At 37.8% G+C, this 18,105-nt stretch overlaps 1 protein-coding gene across 3 annotated transcripts in view; it reads right to left on the reverse strand.

Annotated features, from left to right (window-relative positions):
• The window catches only part of LOC136874779 (uncharacterized), a 51,198-nt gene that overhangs the window by 10,409 nt on the left and 22,684 nt on the right, over positions 1–18,105 (reverse strand). The window contains exon 3 of one of the 3 annotated variants that reach the window (XM_067148451.2): positions 15,699–17,013. The exons of the other annotated variants lie outside the window; for them this stretch is intronic. Coding sequence (XP_067004552.2) covers positions 16,341–17,013 — 673 coding nt within the window. The 3' untranslated portion in view covers positions 15,699–16,340. Of the gene's footprint in view, positions 1–15,698; positions 17,014–18,105 lie in introns of those variants that run through there. 3 annotated transcript variants of the gene reach the window in all.

Consider the following 18,105-nt stretch of genomic DNA (forward strand, 5'->3'; position numbering starts at 1 on the left):
GGCAGATACTGTTTGAAGCAGGTCGCACTCGCCTAGTACGGCACAGATCTACCTTCAACGGTGCCTGGCAATCAAGTGTTGTAAGGTCTGTCAATCCCACAAGGAACCAAGTATTTGCAGCAGGCGAATTTCTCCTTCCAGGTCTCCATTATAAAGAACAGTGACCAAATTCTCAAGAGAAATAGAGAGACCTGTTACATTTAGCTCAATTCTGTGGTCCAAAAGGCAGAGATTTCTTCATCTCACTTCCACATAACTGAGTTCAAAAAGACTTTATACCATGTGATTTTTTTATTATCATCATCCAAGAATAGAACATAGCCTTATAAAAGCTAATTCATTTACTGTAAACTTGACAACTAATTTAACACCATTAAATTACTCATGAAAATGTGATCAGAGTGATGAATGGAGATGCTTATTTCTTCAATGGGATGTGACATTCAGCGTTTTTGTGCTTTTCATTCTGCACTTAATCTAAAAATATCACTCTAGGTAAAGTTCATTTTCACTGGATTCATTGTGTACCCTGTTTATATACTCAGTAGAAGTTTATGAATGAGATGGGTTAAGTAGTTAACCATTAAAATACTTATGATTGGAAAAAACCTTTGATTCAAGGAGTCTTGGGTTTGATTCCTAGCTTGGCCAGGGATTTTTACTTTCATTGTTGAATTCGACTGGTTCTAGGGGCTTTTAGAATTCATTTTAGGTAGGGTCCCATTCTCCTACCACAGGATATTAAATTGAATGATCTGCACCAGTCCCATCCAGAGGCAACATATTATTATTATTATTATTATTATTATTATTAAGCAGGAAACCCATTACAAATGGCTGACCTGGCCCAGCATGGTGTGGCCCTAATGTTTTTGCAGGAAAGCAATCAAGAGGAAACTGTAATGAGTGCCCGGTACAACTCAGTATGGTCTGATATGGGAATGGAGAAGACTGAATCTTTCTCCCAGAATAAAGCTGTGCTTGTGCAAATGACAGGCAATGCAAATATGTGTAAATTTCAATGCACTTTATCTTAGAATTTTTTATAATTAATATATACTTTAAATGCAGTAATTTAATAATAAATGTGCTTTAAAAACCATTTCTGATAATTTTCTTAGGGCATCCGAATCAATTTTCACTTCTTCCACTTTTCCCACACCCTGCTGGGATCAGGGCTGTGAACATTACACATGTCCTCCATGTGAAGCCAACCCTATGTGGAGGGATGTATTCATTATTTATGTTTCTGTGGTGGTTGGCAGTGTGGTGTGTGTATGAAGAGAAGCATGTTAGCACAAACACCAACACTCAGTCCTCTAGTATGAGGAATTAATCAGATGCAGTCAAAATCCTTGACCCGACTCAGAATTTAACCCGGAACTGTCTGTACTGAAAGCTTATATATATCTCATGAATTCACAAAATGCATTTCTGCTTTCTTTGTGGTCTTTCCTCCTGTTCCCATTCATGCTCCTCTGCACAAGCTGCAGCAACTATAATCAGTTCTTCTGACGGACAGTCCACTGTACTAGTTTCTAAAAGTACTGTCACTAGCATGCTGTGCCAGCCATTTGCAATGGGTTTCCTGCTTTAAACTCAGGTCATGTTTGCTAACAGATTGACCAAAATACAACTCTTATCCACTGTGCTTGGTATCCCCTACAATCTAACAGATGAATTTTGAACCTCAAAATGTACTCTTGAGCAATGTCTTTTGGGATGTTTTACCCTAATGATGGTGAAATAGTGTATAATACCTGATAGCAAAAAAATTTGAATTTTACTTCGCTACCCTACTCAAAAGAAATGGCAATGCCAAATACAGAGTGGTAGCTGGAAAGAGTGGTTGCCAACTTACTTAGAATGAAGTGGAAATGTTTTGAGGATTAAGAGGAGCCATCTAGAAGATGAAAATCAATCAGTCAGCAGGTTCTGAGTTCGATGTGGACATGATTAAGGCACCAAGTCCAATAGGCATACAGTGGATGTACATACCGATGAAAACCATATGGAGGGAAACTGTTATACTGGACGATTGGAGGGTTTATAATTACTTTGTTCAAACAAATGGATCATATACATACATCATCACTATAGATCGTTATGCCTACCAGCATTCAGTCTGCAAGCCTCTGAGAATTTACTAAGTGTCGCCACAATCCTCTATTTATAACCAGTGCTGTGCCTCATCTAGTTCTATACCTTTTATCTTTAAATCGTTAGAAACTGAGTCTATCGTAGTCTTGGCCTCCCTCTACTTCTCTTATCCTCCATAACAGAGTCCATTATTCTCCTACGTCCCCACCATCAAGCCAGTTTATGCGTACAGCTTCATCCATCTATTTCATTCCTAAAATAGCCTTTATCTCCTCATTCTGAGTACCCTCCTGCTATTGTTCCTACCTGTTTGTACCAGCAATCATTCTCGCTACTTTCATGTCTGTTACTTCTAATTATGAATAAGATACCCAGAGTCCACCCAACTTTCACTCCCGTAAAGCAAAGTTGGTCTGAAAACAGACCAATGTAAATATAGTTTCGTCTGGGAGCTAACTCCCTTCTTACAGAATACTGTTGATCGCAACTGTGAGCTCACTGCATTAGCTTTACTGCATGTTGATTCAATCTCACTTACTATATTACCATCCTGGGAGAACACACATCCTAAATATTTGAAATTATCTACCTGTTCCAGCTTTGTATCACCAATCTGACATTCAATTATCTTGGATTTCTAACTACCGACATGAATTTAGTCGATTGATATACAGGATGTCCGAGAAGTCCCCGTACCCCTAGTTTCATTAGTTTCATATTATAGTGGAGTACTTACATATAAAAACTATGAATCCAGGGAATCTGTGTACCATCATCGTGCCTTACACAGAGTTCTATCCGTCTTCAAGTCCTCATTGACATCTTGCGCAGCATCTCACGAGTTATAGAACGAAAGGCTTCCTCCACACTTTGGCGCAATTCTTCATTAGTCATGTACCGATGTTGAGCCACATGGGACTTGATTATTCCCCATAATGAGTTTTCTGGAGTGGTAAGGTCCGGGCTTCGTGGTGGCCATTTCAACGGGGCTGGAGATGTTGGTGAGCCATGGCCAATCCAGCGGCCTTGAAATTGTTCATCAAGGAACTTGCGCACCTGAATAGCAAAATGTGCTGGAGCCCCATCCTGCTGTAACCACACATGACCCATGATTCCCTTGTCTTGAAGCTGAGGTATTAACCAAGATTGTAACATATCATTGTAACAAATAAGATTTTCCATTCACATACCCATCAAAAAATTACGGTCCGCACAAGTGACGTGATGATATCCCGGCCCATACCATAACATGAGAGGGGTTCCTTTCCAACTCTTGCACATAATGAGGATTTTCCTTAGACCAGAAAACCACATTCCTCCTATGTGAACTGCGATATATCACACATTCATCAGAAAATAACACTCTTGAGCGAGACACGGCAGTTGGGAATCATGCCAACAAAGCACGGCAGGCTGCAACTCGTTGCTCCATGTCATTGTCAGATAATTCATTCACATGCATCGGCCTAAATCCTTTCATTTTCAAATCTCTTTTAATGTGGTCATGCACTGTTGACCGCGGTACTTGAAGTTCAGCTGCTCTTTTGCGAATGGATTTCAATGGAGACTGCTCAACTGATTGAGCGACGGCGGCACACGTTTTGTCCCGCGTCTTCTTATGTCCACTACGTGGCCTGTCTTATACATTGCCTGAAGCAAATGCACCAAAGCGATCTCTCAATGCACTCATTATCACTGTCATTGTTTGCCCCGTATGTGCTCGTTCGTGCACCCACACACATGCCACTAATCGCTCCTCAACAGTGTAGCTGTGTCGGCTCACGTCCGCCATAACTTAACAACTGAAATGAGACTGACAACGCTAGCAGCAGGGATACCAATACCAATGAAACAACTATTGAATTCCCCAATTATACGAACTCAATTGTCCATGCCATAATATAACAAAATAATAATATGAAACGTATGAAACTAGGGGTACGGGGACTTCTCGGACATCCATATGTGCTAAGTTGGGCTCATCAGTGGGTAAATGTCCAATTATGGACCATTATATTGGTATAAATTTAGTCTTCGAAAGGCTAATTTTCAAACCGTACTTGTTGCACCTATTTTCAAGTTCTAAGACATTAGACTGCAGGCTTTTGGCACAATCTGCAATTAAGACCAAGTCGTCAGCATACGCCAGACGGCTTACTACATTTCCACCTAACTGAATCCACCTCTGCCACTTTATACTTTTCAGCAGATGATCCATGTAAATTATGAACAACAAAGGTGAAAGATTACAGCCTCGTCTAACCGCTGTAAGTACCCTGAACCAAGAACTTATTCTACCATCAATTCTCATTGCAGCCCAATTGTCAACATAAATGCCTTTGATTGATTTTAATAATCTACCCTTAACCCCTTATTCCCCCCATATAGAGAACATCTTTTCCTTCGGTACCCTGTCATATGCTTTCTCTAGATCTACGAGACATAAACATAACCGTCTATTCCTCTCGTAGCATTTTTCGATTACCTGGCGCATACTGAAAATCTGATCCTGACAGCCCCTCTGTGGTCTGAAACCACACTGGTTTTCATCCAACTTACTCTCAACTACTGATCGCATCCTCTCTTTCTGCTTCCTACAGTATGTCAGTGTTTTTTTCCCTATCTGTTCCTTTGTTTCCACGGCCTGCCTGCCGTGTTTTGTTCTACATCAGACATTAGATGTACTGTATATTTCACTCTAGAGGTCAGTCTCAAATAATTTTTCTCCTTTTAAATTTATTTTCTGTTTGTTTATTCATTCCTAATTCTGGTTATCATTTCCAGATTTACCTCATTGCCTGAGGTCCTAACTCAATTTAAAGATATCATATTACGACAAGAATATCACAACCATAATTTTTGTTGTTATATGTATTTTAATAATTATTCCTGCAACAATGTTTTTATCTTATATACATTATGTTTTAGTTATCGCATGATCCGTTTAATTTTTTTTTTTTTTTGCTGAAGATGGCTACAAAGTGGCTGAAATTAGCCACGAGACTACTGTAATATTATTTACTTGATATATTGTATTGAAAATTTATTTCTTATAATTGCACTTCATTACAGAACAAAAATGAAATTTATAGCTTATAATTATTGGTAGAATTCAGAGTATACGCCAAAATATCTGAAATTTAGCAGACTTTAACGGACACCTGTAAAATTCATGGGGGGGGGGGAGTTTGAAATCAAAATAGGGATCAGACAATGTGATGAGCTATCTCCTGTTCTCTTCAACTGCCTTTTGGAGATCATCCGTGAATGGCAAAAAGAAGTGGACAAAAAAATGGCATCAAGATCAACTGCCTTGCATTCGTAGATGACCTCACGATCCTATCTAGAAACACTAACACAGCTACAGAGCAGATAACTATACTAAAGCAGGACTCCAAATTTCCTTTGATAAAACAAATATGACCAATATCAAAATAGCTCCTCATCATTTGAAGACACAGCATGGTAAGATAGAAAGAGTTGACAGCTTCAAGTACCTCGGAGAAATTGTACAGCTGAAAACTAGTGAGAGGGAAGCAAATCTACACGAGGCGTTAGAAGATGGCTGCTGCTTTTCTTAGGATACATGCTCTATACAAGATAGAAGCCATCTCAAGGTGAGCTAAACTAAAACACTACAATAGAGTAATCAAAACAGAGTGTCAGTACACTAGTGAATGCCTCTGAATGACAGGAATGTCAGGACTAAGAGAAGCTGAGAAATTTGAGAGGAAGATCCACAGCAAGATAGTGGGGTCCAAAAATCATGGATGGCCAGTATACCATAGGTTACGAGGAAGGAGAGAAATATACCAAGAAAGTGAAAGACTGATTGTGCCAATAAAGAAAAGACTAATTTTATGGACATCTGTTTAGAATGGACGAGAAGAGGCTAACAAAACAGATTTTTAAAACACTTGACAGTAGACCTAAAGTTTTCAACAAATGGTTCATGGAGGTAAGAAACGATCTTGAGCAGTCTGGATTAAATCGGGAAGACATCCTAAACTGAACAAACTATAGATCAGTGATCAACAGCTCCAGAGGCTTTCAAGATGAACAGAGAATGAATAGGGGAGGGACAGAGAGAGAAAAGAGAAAAGAAGGCAGACTGCCAGACAAAGAATGCAAGGATTTTGGGCTGCAAAGAAGGCTTCCAGTAATGTGTGATTGTTGCTTAACATGGTCTCAAATGGCCATAAATGATGATTATTATTATAACATTAATTAATTAAACAAGCCAGTAAGGAGTGGCGGAAGAAAGGGGAGGCAGCACCAGTGAAAGCCAAGACTCGACTGTCAGCTGGCACGGTTCTTGCAACCGTTTTTTTTTTTTTTTCGATCAGTGAGGCATTTTGCTGATTGATTTTTGCATGAATAATGCACAATCAATGCTGCTTACTGATTTTATTATTATTATTATTATTGTACCGGGCGGTACACCTCCACGACGCAAGTTCAAATCTTGCACCAATTGAAACTTCTCCACTGGAGAAACTTGGAACTTTAACTACTGAACTAATTCCACGGTTATTCAGAAGATGTCACTGAGTGTTTTTGAACGATTAAAGAGTGTGGACAATCTCTAACAGATGTCTCTACCAAAAACTATGATAACGCACCCTGGTGTAAAGGAATGTACTCTCCTGAAGAAATATTGTATTCCTAAGTTTTGTTTTTACTAAATTTTGTTCTGTGGTTTGTGGGTTGGCAACAGTTATCCTTTCTTTCCGCCTGTTTTGAATTTAACCAATCACTAATTTTTGTAATTAAATTCTGACCAATAGTGTCTTTCTTTTTCGATGTTGATGTGTAACTTTTAGCTATCCAATAAAATTGAGGGGGTGTGTCTACTCATTCCTGAAAGGTCTCGAATTTTCCAAGAGGGTACAAGAACTGCTGATTTTCTTGTCTCCGTGCCACTAGTATAACATCTAACTCAGTGTATGAATATGTAGCAGGGGGCGGAAAGCGCCTCTTTCTTGCTAGCTCAGCAGTTTAACTCTCGGAGAAGGTTCGAATCCTTTCATATGTAACCCATCTTTTCAAAAATGTAAATTCCTTTTCCGTCTATGTAAAATCTACAAATATCTTTTACTGTAAAGTGGGGATGGAGAGTGCTTCACCCTCTCGAACTCCCCTTCATTTTGAAATGGAGGCGACTACGTTTTCATAACCGTTCTTCTCTAATGTAGTAAAGTTTTCTCATACGGGTCACCTCCCTAGCTTGGGATTAGCCCCTGTATTATCGGCCTAGCGCCACATAGGTTTTAAGACAAAAACTTTGTGTAGGAGTGCAAGATATCGCCTCCATTCAACTTTGTATTTTGGGCCATTTACTTAACCCGTTTTGTTTTCCTTCCTGCGAAGGCCCAGTAGATTGGGTACGAGGTACCCCTGTACCATTATATATGTGCCTTGAGGGCAATTAGAAGTGAAATTCGTTGTGGCCTTTGATAGGCTTGAACTTTGAGAGCGGGTCTGCTCTTTCCTAAATTTTATTTCTGTGTGCCTCTAGGAGGCTTAACATGGTAACTGGGAGCAAGTGCTCCTTGGCTTGATTGGGGTTTTCTGCCCCTTTGTTTGAACTTGGTACATTGGTAAAGTTGGGCTCATAGCTCAAGGATTGTGAGTGTGGGCCTCGAAGCCCAAATCTTGTAACGAACTGTAATTTGTAATTTCTTAATTTGTTGATCTGCTACTTGGTACCTGTTATACTTTGTTATTGATTGATTTTGAAAAGAAAATAAAACCTTTGTTAAAGTTTTAAATTAACTTTAATTTTGTAGTTGAGACCTATTCCAGCCCACACCTTCTTTCACCTCTAACTACCACGGATATCTCCGTAACAATTATTATTATTAATAATTATAATTATTATTATTAATAATTATAATTAAATTAATTAAATTAAATTAATTAAATTAATAATAATAATAATAATAACAACAACAACAATACATACATTATCATTAAAGACTGGTATGCCTTTCAGCGTTCAGTCTGCAAGCGTCTGTGAATTTACAAAATGTCACCACAATCCTCTATTTGCAACTAGTGCTGTAGCCTCATTTAGTTCTATACCTCTTATCTTTAAATCGTTAGAAACTGAGTCTAACCATCATCGTCTTGCCTCCCTCTACTTCTCTGAAGGAATCCTTGCTTCACCTTTCCCATTCAATGATCCTTGCAAACTCTTGTTTTCTTGCAACATTAAAGGTATTAGTTTCTCAAGGCCTTTCTTTTTCCAATGCCTTAATTTTCTAAAAGTTCTGCCCTCCTATCATATGAAAAAAAAAATTGATATTATTATTATTATTATTCTGTATTTCACAGATTTCTTTCCTCCCATGATAAGACATAATAGCAGATGGTTATCACATATTTCCTCCACAAACATCACAACTAGAAGAAAAGTATCTGAAGAACAAAAGATCCAATTAACAATATTCTTATGTCAGCATATTAGGTATTTTGTGACAGACAACATAAATGGAATTACTACCTTCAGTGGACAGAGACTGTTAAAAATTCACTGCTTTACATACGAAGGTTGATCAAATATAAACGGGATTTTTGTTCCAGATCATCAACAGTTGGTAGGACTGGCCTCGCACTTCTGCTATGCTTAGGCGGGACCATTAGGAGTGGGGAGAGCATGCTGTTAGATATTTCCTGCTGTTTAGTCAGTAACACTTACAATGTCAGCGCAACAGGTGCACCCTTCCACTGCACAACGCATAATTATAAAAATTTTTCCTCATGAAGGAGTTACAGCAGTGGAAATTTGCCAGAGATTCACTGCACAGTTCAGTGATCAAACACTGTCAAGGACAGGTGTGTTTGCCTGGCATAAAGTGTTCAAGGAAGGACGAGAACGTGTGGAAAATCAGCAACACGAGCGCCGTCCTTGGACCAGCACTACAGACGAAAACATTTGTGTGGTTAAAGACATTATTGACGACGATCGATGGGGGTTCCTCGCCTTTCGACCTAAAATCTGAAGTTGGAACGTTTGGAGGTCTGTCAGAGGCTTACAGCAAGGTTTGCGGAAGAAGGAGTCAGATCGTCACCTGCGACAAAACATGGGTCCACCACTACACCCCGAATCCAAACAAGCCAGTAAGGAGTGGTGGAGGTAAGGGGAGGCGGCACCAGTGAAAGCCAAGACTCGACTGTCAGCTGGCACAGTTTTTGCAACCAGTTTTTTTTCAATCAGCAAGGCATTTTGCTCATTGATTTTTGGCATGAACAACGCATAATCAATGCTGCTTACTACTGTGAGCTGTTGAACAAGGCGAGGGTTGCATATCGCCGCAAAGGAAAAGACCAACCGATTCGACAGGTCATCTTCCTCCACGATAATGTGCGGCCCCATACTGCAGCTCTAACTGTCTCCATGCTACAGGAAATGCACTGGACTATACTTGATCATCCACCTTACAACCCAGACTTGTTGTTGTTGTTTGAGTCATCAGTCCATAGACTGGTTTGATGCAGCTCTCCATGCCACTCTATCCTGTGCTAACCTTTTCATTTCTACGTAACTATTGCATCCTACATCTGCTCTAATCTGCTTGTCATATTCATACCTTGGTCTACCCCTACCGTTCTTGCCACCTACACTTCCTTCAAAAACCAACCGAACAAGTCCTGGGTGTCTTAAAATGTGTCCTATCATTCTATCTCTTCTTTTCGTCAAATTTAGCCAAATCGATCTCCTCTCACCAATTCGATTCAGTATCTCTTCATTCGTGATTCGATCTATCCATCTAACCTTCAGCATTCTTCTGTAACACCACATTTCAAAAGCTTCTATTCTCTTTCTTTCTGAGCTAGTTATCGTCCATGTTTCACTTCCATACAATGCCACGCTCCACACGAAAGTCTTCAAAAACATCTTTCTAATTCCGATATCAATGTTTGAAGTGAGCAAATTTCTTTTCTTAAGAAAGCTCTTCCTTGCTTGTGCTAGTCTGCATTTTATGTCCTCCTTACTTCTGCCATCGTTAGTTATTTTACTACCCAAGTAACAATATTCATCTACTTTCTTTAAGACTTCATTTCTTAATCTAATATTTCCTACATCACCTGCCTTCGTTCAACTGCACTCCATTACTTTTGTTTTGGACTTATTTATTTTCATCTTGTACTCCTTACCCAAGACTTCATCCATACCATTCAGCAACCCGGACTTATCGCCCTGCAATTTCCATTTGTTCGGACCGCTTAAAGAAGCTCTAGGAGGGCAACGATTTGAAGATGACAAGAGTGTGGAAGACTTGTGTGCAACTGGCTGGTGACACGATCCTGTTTCTTTTTATGATGAGGGTATCAAAACGCTGCCCATATGCTGGGACAAATGCATTTCCAAAGCAAGAAACTATGTGGAAACATAAATTATAATTGCCTTGTGTTTTTCAATAAATATATTTAAATAAAAAATAAAATCCCATTTATATTTGATCCCCCTTGTAATTGGCAAATTATTTACATAAATCCTTGTAGGTCTCGAAATGCCACTGTGTACTGTACAAGGATATGTATTCACCTTCTGCACACATTAGGCCCTATTACATTTAATGTAATAGAAACACAATTGCTTATCATTGCATTTGCATTTGGTAATAAAAGCATTATGAAGTTACCAAAGTGTTATCAAATCAGATTATCAATATCAGGATGAAATTGTACAGGCAATCAAAGATGGAAGAAATAACAGAGTACCAGGATCAGATGGAATCAGAAATGAGCATCTTAAAGAGACCGTGAAGGAAATGTTACTGGTATGGAATACCCTACTAAACAAATGTCTTGAAACTGGAAGGGTTCCATCAGACTGTAGGAAGTCAATAGAATGCTGCATAAGGAGAAAGGAGACGCAGATGACCCGAATGCATACAGAAGGATTGTGAAGGAACAAACAGGACTGAAACTCCTAACAAGGATTCTAACAAAGAGAGTGCTGAATGAATTGAATCCACTGTTCCCAGAGGAACAATTTCAGTTCAGACAGAAAAGATCTACAATGATGGGACTGGAGAATTTACTAAATCACATTCATCTCACCATAGAAATATTAGGAAGCAAATTGTTTCTAGCATTCATTGATTATTCCATGGCATATGATTGGGTAATAATGATGTGTGGCTTCCAAAGAGACTTGGTGCAGGTCTTTCAAATTGACGCCGTATAGGTGACCTGCACTTCTGTGAGGGTGGGGCCCTTACCTATGATGAATCCTAATGCTGATGAGGGCACACACATCCACCCCCTGAGCAATTGGAATTAACCAATTAAGGTTGAAAACCCCGACCCAGCCAGGAATCGATCCCCAGGACTCCCTGGGCTGAAGGCCAGCACGCTAACTGTTTAGCCATGGAGCCAGACATTTGATTGAGTGAACAGAAGGCTTCTCATACATAAGCTGGAGGAGTTAATTAGAACATCTAAAGTGACAACACCCATTATCAAAACTGCTGGCAGAAAATGATATACAGGTGGACAATGGAGTAGAGACAGACCGGATGTCACAGATAATGGGAGTATTTCAAGGAGATCCACTCAGCCCTATATTATTTAATGCTTTCACCTCAGATGTAGTGTCAGAGAAGGGAAACAACCAACACAAGAACGTACTAATATGCTGATGACATGGCAATTGTGGCTGAAGACATAACAGAACTGCAATATGCGATGAACTTGCTAGTGGACTGGGCAAGAAGGAATGAAATGAAAATTAATGAGAAGACAGAACTAGTTGTATTTAGAAAAGGAGGTAAACTACAGGGAACAGAGCGCATATCATGTAATAACGTCCACCTTCGCAGAGTTCGCAGTTTCAGATACCTACGTGTAACTTTACAGACCATGTACAGCAGTTTCAGGATTTATCTAAGACCTAGAATGGTCACAGCACTGAAAATGATGAAATAACACTAAGAACATTACAAAAATCACATTAAAGACGGCCATGGTGCTCTTTCGAATAAAAATGTTACTGGTGTTAACCGATGGGCTTGAGATTATAGGAGAATTTCTCAGTGTGAATCAATTCGAAGATCTGGAAAAGATAAAATCTACATATCTAAAGTGAGTCCCGAGTGTATCAAAGATGTCAAGATCGTGACTTGTTTACAAGCTCACGAGGGAAACTTTCCTGATTACCTGAAATACAATCTTATTTTACCAGGATGTGCTACATGCAATAAACTGATGCATAAGCTAAGAGGAAAAAAGAGACATGCGAGACAAGACTTTTACTCAGCGGAGGCCACGACAGATTAGAAATGGATGGGAACGGGCTACCAACTGCGACATCTAGTCACAAGTTCGGCTGTTCACAGTTTCCATTTCAAGATGTGTAGGAACAAAGTATTCCATCAACTAAACAAACTGTATATGTAAGCTATGTGACCAAGTATGCAAAAGATATTATATTCAGAAGTGTTCCTCAAGGATCTGATTGATCAGCAAGTTTATCTACGACTAATACTTCTGCAGAGCACGTTGGTCATGTTATTGTAACTAATGTGATAGGTAATGTGTGTTAAGTTATAGGCACTGTATGGAATTGCTTGTAAACTTTTGTATTGATGATTAATGAAAAGTTTTCTCTGTGCACAATGTGCACAATAAAATCATCATCATCATCATCATAATCATCATTGTACCGGGAGGTACACCTCCACTCCGCTAATTTAAAATGTGCGCCAGTTGAAACTCCTCTGCTGGAGGAAGTCTGAACTTTATCTACGCTATTAATTCTTTACCTTCTCAGAAGATGTCACCACGTGGAAAATTTTGAGTTTTTGAACTGTGTCATTTTTGATGTGTTTTTGTTTCGCTTGAAGTAAGAAGTGTGAACTTTCTCTTCTAGAGGACACTACTGAAGATCAACAATAGTGCACCCTAGTGCGGAGTCAAAGAACTATTTTGTTGGAGAAATTTTTATTTCAAATGTTTGTTTCTTGCTAAATTTCTTTCTGTTATTGTTTAAGTTGGCTGTATACCCCTCTTTTCCCCCTTGTTTTAGATTTATCCAATCCCGAATTTCTTTTAGTAATTTCCGACCAATCCGATGTATCTTCCCCCATCTTGGATATGTTTCTGTACCCTAGCCAATAAAGTAATTGTGGGAGGGTGTTTTCATTCCCCTAACGCCTAGAAACTTCCGCGAGAGGATTTAAACTGCTGATTTTAGGGTCTCCGGGCCACTTCTGTTCCATCTTTCAGTGTATAAAGTACATAGCAGGAGGCGGGAAGCGCCTCTTTCCTCGGCAGCGGTCATCAATAAGGTAATGGCCGATTAATAAATTCTTTCTTTGCTAGCTCAGCAGTTTAACTCTCGGGGCGGGTGCGAAGCGTTCCTCCATGTAACCTTTTCCTAAAATGTAACGATCTTTTCTTCTATTCTCTTTTAAGCTGCATATTGGGATAGAGAGTGCTAACCCTCTCGAGCTCCCACTCACATTGTCTTGAGGTGAACTTATTTTCTTAACCTATTCTTCGTTAATGTAAAACAAATTGCTCTTTTCTAAAGTCACCTCGGTAGTATGGGATTAGCCCTTGCATTAGTGGCCTAGAGCCAGATTAGGTTTTTAAAAAAACAAGTGTATTAGGAGTGCAAGATCGCCTCCTCTCAAATTGTTATTTTAGAGGTCATGTAATTGCCCATTTTTATTTAATAGACCTCAGTAGGTTGGGTATTGTACCCCTGTGTCTATGTCCAGTGAGGACAACTTGAAGGTGGAGTTTGGTGTGGCCTGGGAGAGGCTTAAATTTTGAAAGCGAGTGGCTCTTTTGAAAATTAAGTGTTGTATGCCTCGTGGAGGCTTTTCTGTGTAATTTGGAGCAAGGGCTCCCAGGTATGAATGGGGTTTTCTGCCCCTCTGTTAAAACTCGTGTTTGGGGTAAAACTGAGCTGATTGCCCAAGCTGTGTAAAATCAGGGCGCGAAGCCCAATTCCTGTAAATATTGTAACTACCCTTTTTGACTTGCTACTTTGTACCTGCCATGCTTGTTATTTCTTGTTCTTGAAAAGAAAATATAACCTTGTTAAATTTTAAATTAATTTTGCTTTCGTAGCTGGAGACCTATTCACACCCGCACCTTCTTTCACCTCTACCTACCATGGAAAAACTCCGTAACAATCATCATCATCATCAATATTTGCCATGTGTACAATTTCAGTTAAATGAGTTAATTGTGAGTCGACATGTAGGCAAGTTTAGTTCAAGTTAAACGTAAAGAAGTAAGTCGATGAACATGAAGATTGGAGTGATTCTTGTAAATTTAGATCTTAGAAATAATGTATGTTGCGACAATTATTAACCAAAAATTCTTGAAACTGTGATTTTTTTAATTTTAAAGGTTATTTTGAAACGTTAGTTGTTGTACAAAGCAACAAAAGTTGTGCAAGATGCTGACTCTTTTAAAGAGCTGCAGAATTTAAAAAAAATGCATCTGTGAATGAAATGATACAAATGAAAGTTCTAGAGCTTGAACTTTGTTACTTAATGTCAAATTACAGTATTTTTCCAATAAAAATGTTCTCTAAGTACATTCTGTCCACATGAAGTACACTCTATTAACAAGTAAGAATGATAGCAGCAGCTATAATATGTAGGAAAGCTGAACTATGAAGGATTCAAAAAATGAAAATATTTAAACTGTTGTGGCATGTCCAGAGTTGGGAATTAACCAAGTAAAAGTAATCTAATTACTAGTAATGATTACATTCTTAGTAATTTTTACTTGTAATTCAGTTCTTGGAATAAAATTGTAATGGTTACATTCTAGTAATTGATATACATCACATGGAAGCAGAAACAGGAAAAAGAAAAAAAAAGTAACTTTTCAGTTTTACTAGAGCAGAAACAGTAACTGCAACAGTTCTAGATGAGGTAATTTCTTACCTCTCAAGTATTTTCAGAGACATATTTATACCAACGATGTACTTAAAATTAAACACAGTTATTCTTTCAAGCGCGCCTGCAGGATGTCTTTTCAGTAAATGCAAAGATATACTTCCCCCAAAAACCTTGAGGCTTAGTGATAATGTTAATAACCAATTCATTAATTAGCAAAGTAAATGGCAAATTATTTGAACTGTTAAAGGTCATTAATTAAAATAAAAATGGAAAAATATAATTTTGAAAATTCTAAGCTATCACAGTCTCACTTAAGGTCTCTATGATAAAAATAATCAACACATACAAAAAAAAAAGTAATATCTTAGCAAACTTTGTATAATTCCAGCCACATGTAAAGAAATCCATGATTTCTGTAAGAATAGTGTTCTATAAAGTACTGATTGTTGAAGAAGTAATTTTTAATTGTGTAAGATATTTCTCAGGTAACTGTAATTCAGCCCAATTACTTTTTCCTCGTACTCTTCCCATCACTGGGCATGTCCTTTATCTGAATCCACAGGGATAAAATTTCTTCACAAAGATACTGCTCATACTTTAAATATGCAAAATCCAAAAAGATTTACAATATGTGATTGTAAACTTTCTATTCCAAATACCAAACCCAGTGGTACTATTAGAAATTTGGATGAATTTGTTCATTTCACTACCTCAGAAAGAAAAGAAACACAAAAGTGAGTCACTTGCAAAAATAAACATAATACATTTTATTCCTTGCCAAATTTATACCTTCCCAAATCTATTTGAGAAATACAATACCAGTATACAGAAAGGGGCAGTCATATTCTGATGATTTCACTGGATTATTATACATTAATTTGATACATTTCTAAAAAAATGCAACATTAAATTGTCATATAACTACAGTACAGTGGTAATAGTATCCAAATCCATGGGCTATTAAATAATGGAATATTTTCTTACACATACCAAACTTACATTAAGTTCCATTAGCTTCTGTCTTTCACTTTAAGCTACATAACTTATCATAATTTTTGACACCGTGATTTCTTATTGTCATTTATGTAGTAAATTGTCTACAAGATATACTGTAGTACTAAGCTAGAAATGAGGTATATATAAAATATTAAACCATGACTTAATAGCCCCAAAATATCTATATTTGCAATAGATATACCTGTAGAATCTTCTTAAATATAAACTAGTGGCAAAAGTTAAATGTAGTCTGTGTCATAACATGATCATTTTAAAAAAAAAAACAGGGATCTTTCATCAAACAGCAATATTTCCTATTTTACCACTACAACAAAGTTTATAGCAAAAATCTTCAATCCTAATACACACTATTTACATAAAGGCCACACAAACAACAGTAACTTCATGAGGATGACTTGGAGATGAATCAGAAGCAGAGTCTTCACAATTTTCTGTTGCTTCATACACTTCTTCTCGTGAAGATGAAACTTCACATTCTTCTGAATCTCCTGAATAAAATCCATCCCCAGTAGTAGAATATTCACCTTTAGAAACAGCTTTATAAAGAGTCAATGCCCTATTAAAATAGTATTTTCTCTTGTCAGTATCAATGTTTTCCCATTCAGACAACCCCATAAGCAGAGTGTCAACATCTTCAGCATCACAACTCCATGGGAGTTCATCTCTGTGAGCTTTCAGAGCTGATGCAATCTGAAACACTTTCTCATCGTCTGGTAGGGAAACTCCTCCTCTACAGGTTGGAGCCAGAGACTGCCATGACAGTTCTTGCTTAATAACATTCGCACTCCACAGTTCGACAGGGTGATGGAGAGGTGCAGAATGAGGAATAAGAGACGGTGAATGAGGAGGAGTTGGAGGAGGAGGCAGCAGTGTTGGGTAGCTATTTCGATTTAACTTCAATAGGAGTTCATTTTGGAAGGCATCGCGTGGAAAATGTCTTGAACAAATGAAATGATTGCTACATTCAAGTCGTGATTTTCCAAGTAACATGTCATTTTTACAGAACTCCACCCACTTGCTGAATCTGCAAGAGATGAAAATAAGAGTAATGTAGCAAATACACAACTATCATCCCAACATTGTATATACTGAATAAATTCAAAATCTTCTCCCTTCACCGACCATCAAAAGAACAAGTGAAAAGTTTCACATTTTGTCTCTGTTATATGAACTACTGTAGAATCCTATCTGGTGATATTCACATTAAATTAAAACAAAAAATGGATTTTAGTAGTTAAATGGAAGTTAGGCTACTATGGACCAGCTCAAAAATGCATTATTATACACAGCTGTGACGTACCTAGTCAATTAATACATTTAGATATATTTGAGGTCCATTTACAGTTTCAAAATATTTCAAAGCTATTTAATTTAAATATGAATGATCTATCGACATTCACAGATCCAATAACAATATATAAAAATTGTTATAATGGTGGAAGTGAAACAGTAAAAATGAATGCTATGAAAAGTATATTATTCACAACTAAGCAGGATACTATGACAACAACATCTTGAATCTAATGATGAAGGTCCAAGATGTAGAGAAGTGCCTTATTTACAACTAAATAGGATGTATGACAACAATGTCTTCAATCTAATGGTGAAGGTCCAAGATGTAGTAAAGCATATGGAGTTTTGAATTTCTTAAAAATGTCAACCTCTTTGCACATCTTTCTTATGCTTTAAAAATTAACTTTGAATATGGAGTAACTCAATTACATCATGAGCTGGTATATACAAATATTACTCCACAACAAATTCTATTCTGCATCTGTAATACTTGAGCAATCAGCAGAGATTTCTTTCTACTTTTCCTCTGGGTTATGTTTAGAGATTACATTCTCAATAAATGTCAATGTCATTGAAGGAAATGTGATGAGAGAAATAAACATAGGCTATAGTATGACAAAGAACCTGATATTTTATTCACTGAAATTGTGAATGCTGTCAATCATTTGAAGAACAACAAAGCCCCAGGTATGGATGGTATTTCAAGAGAAATGCTGAAAGTGATGGGGGAGGAGGGCATGCGTGTTTCACATTCGGTATGCAATATGGTGTGGAAAACTCGTGGATGGCCCAAGGACTCGACAATATCAATACTAATTCCTCT

This window comes from Anabrus simplex, chromosome 5 (genome assembly GCF_040414725.1).
Source record: "Anabrus simplex isolate iqAnaSimp1 chromosome 5, ASM4041472v1, whole genome shotgun sequence".
Lineage (NCBI taxonomy): Eukaryota > Metazoa > Arthropoda > Insecta > Orthoptera > Tettigoniidae > Anabrus > Anabrus simplex.